Source organism: Canis aureus, chromosome 38 (assembly GCF_053574225.1).
Source record: "Canis aureus isolate CA01 chromosome 38, VMU_Caureus_v.1.0, whole genome shotgun sequence".
NCBI classification, from domain to species: Eukaryota; Metazoa; Chordata; class Mammalia; order Carnivora; family Canidae; genus Canis; species Canis aureus.
This window is the reverse complement of record NC_135648.1, coordinates 431808-440433: the sequence shown is the minus strand read 5'-3', so window position 1 is coordinate 440433 and position 8626 is coordinate 431808. Positions and strand designations below refer to the sequence as shown.

Sequence of the window (8626 nt, the reverse complement as noted above, 5' to 3'; positions counted from 1 at the left end):
AAGATGTGGGACTCATTCCTGGATAATCCTGACTTTCCCAGGGAAATAGAAAAGACGGTCAGGTGCAGGGTGAAAAGCCAAGGGACTAAATGTAGAAGAGCCTTCTAGGGACGGTGCAGCAGGATCACAGAAGCCCTGGGGGAAGCCAGCCTGAATTGGAAACCGCAGCCGGAGGGCCCAGCCTCCCCGCGCAGCACCCCACGGCAGCGGCCGCACTGAGCCAACGGGGCAGGGGGCGCAGAAGCCGTGGGGAGACCGTCGGGGCAGGGAGCCTGAGGAGTGGACAGTCGCACGGGAGGGTCCCCGTGGCCTCCGCAGAACAGAGGCCCATCCCGGGAGGTGGCGCTTGGAAGCCGGGGCTGTGCACGCACAGCAAACGGTACATCCCTCAAAAGCCTGTGCCCCGTCACGCCTGCCCTGCTTGGTTTATCACCGGGTCGCCTCCTAACCCCAGCATGGCCTGGCAGGGAAGCTCTGGGAGGGGAAGCCACGGCCTCACCGCGAAGCCCATCGACTCTGTGCCAGACTTAAGAGCAAGGGTCAGGTGAGGGACAGCCTCGGAGAGCGCGCTAAGGCCTCCATATGGTCACAGACGCACCACGGGCATCCACCCGAGTCCAGTTAGGAAGCAGAAACCACAGCATGAGCAAAACAGACGGGGGTTAGTAGAATCGGTAAACGTGAGAAGACGGTAACTAAGATAAAAAGAAGACCCTTCGGAAAACTGCAGGGCAGGGGAAGAATGTGCAAGGAGGCACGGCTGGAAAGGTGACCCTGCCCCTCCAGGGCTAGAGCGCAGGCGTCGTCGGAGCAGGTGGAGGCCGAGAGGGCCACACGCGGCCTGCAGTCGGTGCGCACGCTGGAGCAGTTCTGCAGACACGGCAGGGGCACGAGCATAGGCCGGGCAAGGCCCTGCAGGTGGAGTGGGCTCCCGGACGGACCGACGGACAACGTGCCAGTGATCCTTGGGGGCGCCGGTGTCGTGCAGACAGGGCATGGGAAGGTTATGGCCCGGCTGAGGGCACAGGGCCGTGTCCAGGTGCTCTGGGCAGGTGGCAGGGCCCGGCAGGGTGGGCACCTGCGCACCCACTGTGCGCTCCCAGCCCGGGGGGGCGGAGGGGCCTGGCAAGGTGGGCACCCGTACACCCACTGAGTGCTCCAGGTGGGAGGATGGCCTGGCAGGGCGGGCATCCGTGTACCTACTGTGCGTTCCAGGTGAGAGGGGCCTGGCAGGGTGGGCACCCACTCTCAGACCCACTGCGCTGGCCGGGACCTGGGGCAGCCCCTCCCTCCCTCGGGCAGGGCCCCCCCACCCCCACCGATCTCAGAAGGGACTGGAACGTGCGGCCTGAGTGTGCACCGGCCACCGGGAGGGTCCACAGCCTCCACCGCGGGAGGAGGATGAGCCAACTGGGCGCCTGGGTCAGGTGGTATCAGGGACGGTAACAGGGCGAGGGGGGGTGGTCCTTGTTTTTGTTTAAAGATTTTATTTATTCACGAGAGACAGAGGCCGAGACGCAGGCAGACGGAGAAGCAGGCTCCATGCAGGGAGCCCGATGTGGGACTCGATCCCAGGGCCCCGGGGTCACGCCCTGGGCTGAAGGCAGGCGCCGGCCCACGGGGCCCCCAGGCGCCCCCAGGTCCCTGCTGTGAAGGCGTTACACACCACACGCTGGTCCGCATTTGCTCCCCACCCCCGGGAGGTCACCTGTCGTCTCCCGCCGGGTGCTGTGCCCAGATGCCAGGAAGGGGTGGCTTATACCCCGTTCTGCAGGCTGGGGGTCCAAGGCCGGGCGCCTGAGTCAGGATCCTGCTTCCACTTGACACAGGAGGACCCTGCGGCCAAGGCCCTTGCTGGTTCGCCTCCAGCCTCCCCTTCCAGGAAGCCCCCGCCCCCCCAACTAAGCCCAGGCCCGGGGCCCCACTAGCCGTCGGAGGAATCCGTGGCACCGCGTTCCCCAAAGCCAAGGCGCCGCGTCTGAATGTCAGAACCCCCCAAAGGCCTGTTCAGACACACGTTCCGGGGGCCCCGCTCCCGTCCCTCACTTAGTAGGGCCGAGACGGGGTCCCAGTCAGGAGAAGGCAGCTGGGAACCAGGGCCCTGGGAGCCGGGAGGTCCTCGCCCACATCCAAGGCTCCACCTGCGGGCCCAGCGTACAAAAGGCCGAATATCCTAATTCTCTCCAGCAAACACTCTCCAAAGTTTAGCCCCACTTCCCGGAGACACTCGAGGGTCCCCAACTGGGCGGGACCAGCGCAGCCGGCCCAAGCCGACTCCTTCAGGACTCCCTTCCTCCAATCTCAACAAAGTGGCCGTTTGGGAAAAACCGCCCCACCCAGAGTAACTTTGTTTTGTTCTGTTTTTTCCTAACCCGCTCCCATTTCCCCTTCGCAAATCAGTTACAGCAAATAAACCCTGAGACACCCCCGTTTCCCACAGCCTTTCTCTGAAAGAGGAACATGTCCCCCTTGTTAAAGCCGGATTCGCAGAAGCAGCTGTGCCCCCGAACTACCAACCTGTCATTCAGGACCAGCTCTTTTCCAAAAGAGACCCGAACTCTGAGCCCGCCCGCGGCCATCCGGGAGCCGCCCAGGGGAACGCGGCGCGGGGCACACGTCTTGGAAGAGCTCGAGTGCGCGTGTTAACGGGCTCGCGCGAGAACCTAGCCATCGGCTCCCCTGGAAAATGTAGGCTCTTCCTCTATTCATGCGCCCCTTCCTCTCCGACTTCCTGGGGCGCGAGCGCTTCCCAGATCGCGGCCGAGGGCGCCACCCGACACTGACGGCCGCACACGGCCTCGCGCGGCGTTCCCTGCGTGCCCCCGGACCTTTGCACGCCCTGGTTTACAGAACCCCTTGCGGCTTAGAAACTTGCAGTTTACTGAGAAAGAGCTTTGACCTTAGACTGTTAAAGGGCCGTGATGCAAGCTGCCCTGTGAGTGTCCTGTGTCCCCGAGGCAGCCTTTCTTCACCCTCAGCCGCTGCGCCCACGTCCTGGGCCCTTGGGGTCCTGAGTCCCACACGGGCAGGTGCGGCGAGCACAGTCACAAGATGTCTTGATAGGAGCTGAGAAGGTGTAGGGGGGAGAAGGCATTAAGGGGGGCGCAGGGGGCGAGGCAACGGGGAGAGGCTGAGGGAAGGGGGGTCAGGAAGGGGACACCTACCGGCGCGCCCTGCACCAGGCGGCTGAGCATCCAAGGCACCCGATCACCAGGAGGGACCCCAGCACGGCCACGGCGACCAGCCACGCGGAGGAGCGGCTCCTCCCTGCGTGGGGATCACAGGCTCTCACCCCAGGACCCCTTCCTATGCCCACAGGAGGGTGTCGAAGCACTTCTCACCGCCTCCCCCCAGGGAGCGCCCACTCTGTTCCTCTGCAATCCAGGGAGCCCGTCTCGTCTCCGGGCCTAGGGGCCAGGACCCCGCGCTGGAGCACAAGGCGGGACCCCGCGCAGAGGAAGGACCCCAGCGGCCAGGCCGACCTGGGTCAGCTCTTCCACTCCCCCCGCGGGACCAGGGCCAGCGGACCCGACCCAGCTCAGTGCCCGTCCCTTCAGCCCTAAACTCAGAAGAATGGCACCGGTTTCAAAGGAGCTGGGGACAAGGGGCCTCTAGGCGGGGCACAGTCAGGGAGCCCTCAACCCTGCCTCTCTGGGGGAGGGACCCCTCCTGGGATTCTTTATTTGACACCTACTTCTGGACCTGCAAATTGTTTGGTCTCTTTTTTCTTAAATATGGGACATTTATCTCAACCCCCCCCCCCTTTTTTTAAGATTTTATTTATTTGACAGAGAAAAAGAGAAAGAAAGAGAAAGAGATAGAGCGTGCACTAGCACAAGCCGGAGGGTGGGGGGCGGGCAGCAGAGGGAGAGGGAGAAGCAGGCTCCCCACCAAGCAGGAGCCCCACCCAGGGCTGGATCCTATGATCCCACGACCTGAGCTGAAGGCAGACGCTCCGCCGACTGAGCCCCCACCCATGGTGGACGGTGCCCCATCCCGACCCTTCTCCTGTGCAGACTTTGTTCCTCTAAGTGGCTGCCCTCCTGGCGGGGAGCGGGCTCATCTTGGAAACTCCTCTGTCCTGTGTGTCCAAACCCACCTGTGGCCCAGGCCCCTCTGGATGCTCGCAGACCCCCCTCCTCGTGCACAGTGGGGCCCCAGCCCCTCCTCACCCCAGTGGAGGACCATGTCCTGGCCCCCTAGACTGCTGTGCTTCACCCGGCAGGACAGGCCGGCTGCCTCCTGGGCTGCCACGTCCAGGGTCGCTCGGAGATACCACGTGCCGTCAGCATGGGGCAGGACGTCGCCTCGCCGGGTGCCCCGTTGCTCCTGCTCGCCCCGCATCCACGTCACCCGCACAGGCTTGGGGTGGAAGCCGGAGACGTGGCACACCAGCCGCAGCCGGCCAGGCCCGGGAGCGGGGCCCGCGGACAGCCAGGCCTCGGGTCGCTCTGTGTCCAACGAGGAAGCGGGGGATCTCAAGGTGGCGACCCGCTGGGGTGGAGGCCCTCCTGACTCTCCCTCACAGCCCCTCACAGATCCTCCGGGATCCCCTGCAGAGCCCTGTGAGGTGTACTGCTCTAACTGTTCCCCGGTCTCTTTGGGCAGAGACCCTGCTTGACCCCCACTGTCTACCTAATTCAGCTCCTGGGACCCCAGGGGTGCTGAGTGAGCCTCTGCAGGAGGAGTAAACAGCCTCAGGCCCCCACCCCACTCCCCGGTGACCCCAGAGTCTGGCCCCAGCGCCCATGCACCGGGGTGCAGGCAGGGGTGAGGGGCAGGCTCACCTTGCTTCTCCAGTTCCGACCTCCCTGCCTCCAGCAGGCCTCTGACAAACGGGGGGCAGGTGTCCCGGAGGAGCTCCCGCACCGTCCTCCTGGTCCCCTGGTCCTTGTTGAGCTCCTTGGTGGCCCTGTGCACCCAGCGCGGGGCCTGGGGCGCGGGCACCCAGTGAGACCCTTGGAAACTCAGGATCTCTTCCCCCTGGACGGCTGCGTGGAAGAAGTCCTCGGAGGTGTTCCCGGGGCGCACCTCGCAGCCGGCGGACACCTGGATCTCCAAGGGGTCTGCGAGCAGGCGGGGCGGGGACCAGGTCAGGGCGCGGGCGCGGGTGCGGGTCGGGGGCCCGGGGAGGGGGCGGCCGCCGGGGCCGGGGGCTCACAGCGCAGCTGCAGCATCTTCACGAGCTCCCGCACGTCCCGGGTGAAGCTGCGGCGGTACAGGCCCAGCTGCTCCTGCAGCGCGCGCCACCTCCCCGCGCCCCACGCGCCGCGCGCCCAGGGCCGGAGGCAGCGGACGGCGTCCGAGCCGTTGCTCCAGCCGAAGGCCTGCAGCTCCCCGAGCCAAGCCTGCCCGTCCGTGCGCGCCCAGCTGCCGTTGGCGAACACCGACACCTGCAGGCAGCGCAGCCGGGACGGGGACGGGGGCGGGGACGGGGGCGCGGACCGGGACGGGGGCGCGGGCGGGGACCCGGGCGCGGCGGGCGGATCGCCGGCGCCCAGCGGCAGCCACGCGGCCCACAGCAGCCACCAGCCGCGCGGGATCCGCACCTGCGCCGTGGCCCGTCGGGGGCCCCGGGACCCTGGGTCTCCGGCGCCCCCCGCGCGCGCCGCCCCGCGCGCCCCCAGGGCTCCCCCGACCCACGGGGCGACCCCCCCACCCAGCGGCGGCCGCGGAGCGCCCAGGGCACCGGCTGGGGAGCCCACCTCGCCGCCCTCCCCCGCACCCCCCGGCAGGATGCCGCTCTTAAAGCCGCTCCTCGGGCCGCGCCCCCCGCGACGCCCCTCCCCGTCCCCTCCTCCAATCTCCGTCCCCGGCCCATCCTCCCCCAGAGCCCCATCCCCGGCCCATCCGAGCCCACAAGCTCACATCTCTGGCCCCATCCGAGCCCACAAACTCCAAGGCCCCGCCCCTCCTCCCCCCAAGCTCCCATCCCCCATCCCCATCCTCCTCCCAAGCCCCCATCCCCCGTCCCCATCCTCCCCCCAAGCTCCCATCCCCTGCCCCATCCTCCCCCCAGCTCCCAGCACCCGCCCCATCCTCCCCCCAAGCTGCCATCCCCCACCAGTTCCCAGCACCTGCCCCCATCCTCTCCCCCAAGCTCCCATGCCCCTCCCCATCCTCCTCTGAAGCTGCCATGCCCCACCACATCCTCCCCCAAGCTCCCATCCCCCACCCCATCCTCCCCCCTCAAGCTCCCATCCTCCACCCCAAGCTCCCATCCTCCCCCCAAGCTCCCGTCCCCCGCCCCCATCCTCCCCCTCCAACATCTGAATCCCCCGCCCCTCCAATCTCCTTGCCCCCACCTCGCACCCCCCAATCTCATCAATATCCCCCTCAGTGTCCCCAGCCCCTCTTTCCCCCCCATCCAGGCTCCTGTTTCCCTCCTGCCCCCCTGCCCCTCCCGCTCACCCCCTGCCTCTCCACCTGCCCCGTCTGCTCCAGCCCCTCCTCCGGTCACCCTCCAGATGTGAGCCTCTGCCCGAAAGGCCAAAAGCCCATTACGACTGCACGGGGACAGCAGGGCCCCCACGGCTCCCAGTGGCCCTGAACAACCGGCCGGGGCTCCAGAGCGTCCACGCTAGTGAGGACAGGCCCCTCTGGCAGGTACAAACCTAGACGCCCCGACACCTCCCAGCCCCGCACTACTCTTACCTGAATCCTGGGCAACTCCTCCAGCCCCCGTCTTTGGAAGCATCTCGAGTGTGTCCTCCTCTACCTTTCCAGCGCCACCACCACCGCCCTAACCTGCGGCTGCATCTCCGGAAGTAGGTTTCTTAAGATAAAGACCACGGAGGTGGATGGGGCCTGGCCTGACCTCGGTGGCCCTGCTGTGTCCCTCCCATTGCTCCGTGCCTGGCCCAGCCACCAGGCTTTCAGTTCCTCCAACATGCAAAGCTTCTTCATGCCTGACCTCTTTGTAGAGTTTCCTCCGCTTGGAAAGCTCCAGGCCCGCTCCTCCTCTCACCCCCTTCTGATGCGTAGTTTCTCTTACTCAGACCTCAGCTCAAAGGTCACTTTCTCAAGGGGTCTTCCCGGATCTCCCTGAATGAGCAAAGGCAGACAGGAAGACCCTAAGGGGCCCCTCTCCGCTGCCAGCTGTGTCACTCCCCGCTCCCCGCGCACATCTGCTGGTAATTACAACAAGAAGAGGGCCAAGCTCTGTCTCTCTCCCAGCCCTCCCGGCCCCCGCGGAGCCTGCGGGGTGCAGGGACAGTCCTCCAGAGACAGGGCTGTGTCTGGGAGGCAGCCCTTACCCAGCCCGCCTCGGGGCGCTCAGTGCGGCCCCAGAACACTTTGAGACCACACGGACAAATTATTTTGAGGGCTTCTGGGAGGCCCAGCTGCTTAGGCACCTCCCTGCGGCTCGGGTCATGGTCTCAGGGTCCTGGGATCGAGTTCCGGCATCGGGCTCCCTCCTCGAAGGGGAACCCGCTTCTCCCTCTCCCTCTACTGCTCCCCCTGCTTGTGCTTTCTCTCTGTCAAATAGATAAATACAATCTTCCAAAAAATTATTTGTGCTGCACGGGGAGAGTGACTGAATTAAGCTGTGAAACTGACCAAATAGTGGCTGGAAGCCCAGAGAGGAGGCGGAAAAGTAAAAGGATCAAGGCTCTCCCAATCCCAGCGCGGTGCCTCACTTAGCGTCCTCCCAGCGTCCAGCCTCCTGTCAAACTTGAAGAATCTGTTTATAGTTTATCTGCATCCTCGAATTTTCTAGTGCTAACATCCTTTCTGACTCAAGAACTGTTTGTGATTTTTTTTTTTTTTTTATCAGAAACAAAAGCCAGGTAGCATGACCGTCAGAGATCGGGGTTATGGAGGAGATACACCAACGAATTTTCCAAAGGTCGCGTGAGGCGGATGCATTTAGCCACGACAGCTTCAGCCGCTTCCTTCTGGAGGAGACTCATGGAGTCACCGGAGGACCCTGGGGGGCAAGGCCAGGTCCCATCCCACAGGTTGGGGTCACAGAAGCAGGGCACGGGCGTCATCAGGAGAAGGGGCCAGAGTGCTCCCCCGGTGCTGGGAACCGGCTACCATCCGAGCCCCCAGATCAAGCCCACCCTCGCTTCTAGAGCATTTTTGGTTCCCCAAGAGCCGTCACATGGGCCACTTCGCGTGCCCCCCATAACAACTGCTGGAGAGAAGGGTCATCACCCCCAGGGGGCCAGGGAGCGGCCTGGCCACAGCAACGTGGGCCAGCACTCCGATTGAGGTCTGCTAACCCCTGGCCCAGGACTTCTTTTTCTCAGGGCTGCATTGGGGGGGGTGGGGGCGGCACGTCCTACTAGGAGATAGGATGATACCAGGTGACAGGATTCCTGTGGTTTCCTTCAGCCTCGAGGGTCCGTGACCCCAGGCCACCACGGCCGGGGCAGGGTGGAGGCCGCTCCGAGGATCACAAGGGTCTGACCAACAGTGGCCACAGACAGGACCAGCGCTGGAGGCCCGGCCGGGCACCTGGGTCTGCGGCTTGACTTCCACCCCGGCCTCCCGGTGAGGGGGGAGGAGGCCCCGGGACCACCCGGGGGGCTTCTCGCGCCCCCCGGGGCTCCTTCCCGCGCTGGGCCTGCCGCTGACCTGAGCCGACCCCGGCAGGCTCCACCCGAGTGTCGTGGGCGCT

The 8626-nt window shown here is 65.4% G+C and overlaps 1 protein-coding gene across 3 annotated transcripts; it reads right to left on the bottom strand.

The window, feature by feature from the left end:
* Positions 1–1467: 1467 nt before the first annotated feature.
* LOC144306999 (antigen-presenting glycoprotein CD1d-like) lies at positions 1468–8176 on the bottom strand. 3 transcript variants are annotated; one of them, XM_077886544.1, is made up of 6 exons: positions 6914–8176; positions 6655–6775; positions 4788–5066; positions 4173–4451; positions 3165–3267; positions 1468–3066 (listed from the first exon to the last, which is right to left on the bottom strand). In XM_077886544.1, the coding sequence occupies exons 2-6, from the start codon at positions 6695–6697 to the stop codon at positions 3045–3047; spliced, it is 726 nt and encodes a 241-aa protein (XP_077742670.1). In that variant the 5' UTR covers positions 6698–6775; positions 6914–8176; the 3' UTR covers positions 1468–3044. The 3 variants fall into 3 exon arrangements, with proteins under 3 accessions (XP_077742670.1, XP_077742669.1, XP_077742671.1); XM_077886543.1 differs by having other exon boundaries at positions 6655–8175; XM_077886545.1 differs by lacking the exons at positions 6655–6775; positions 6914–8176 and adding an exon at positions 5162–5313 and having other exon boundaries at positions 2857–3066.
* Positions 8177–8626: the final 450 nt, after the last annotated feature.

What these genes read in the sequence shown, in the direction of transcription:
- LOC144306999 (XM_077886544.1), bottom strand. Translation starts at nt 6,697, where the DNA reads ATGCTTCCAAAGACGGGGGCTGGAGGAGTTGCCCAGGATTCAG. An exon ending in GTCGGAACTGGAGAAGCAAG is followed by an intron (nt 4,452 to 4,787) that starts GTGAGCCTGCCC and finishes CGTTGGACACAG; the next exon opens with AGCGACCCGAGGCCTGGCTG. An exon ending in GGACATGGTCCTCCACTGGG is followed by an intron (nt 3,268 to 4,172) that starts GTGAGGAGGGGC and finishes ATCCCCACGCAG; the next exon opens with GGAGGAGCCGCTCCTCCGCG.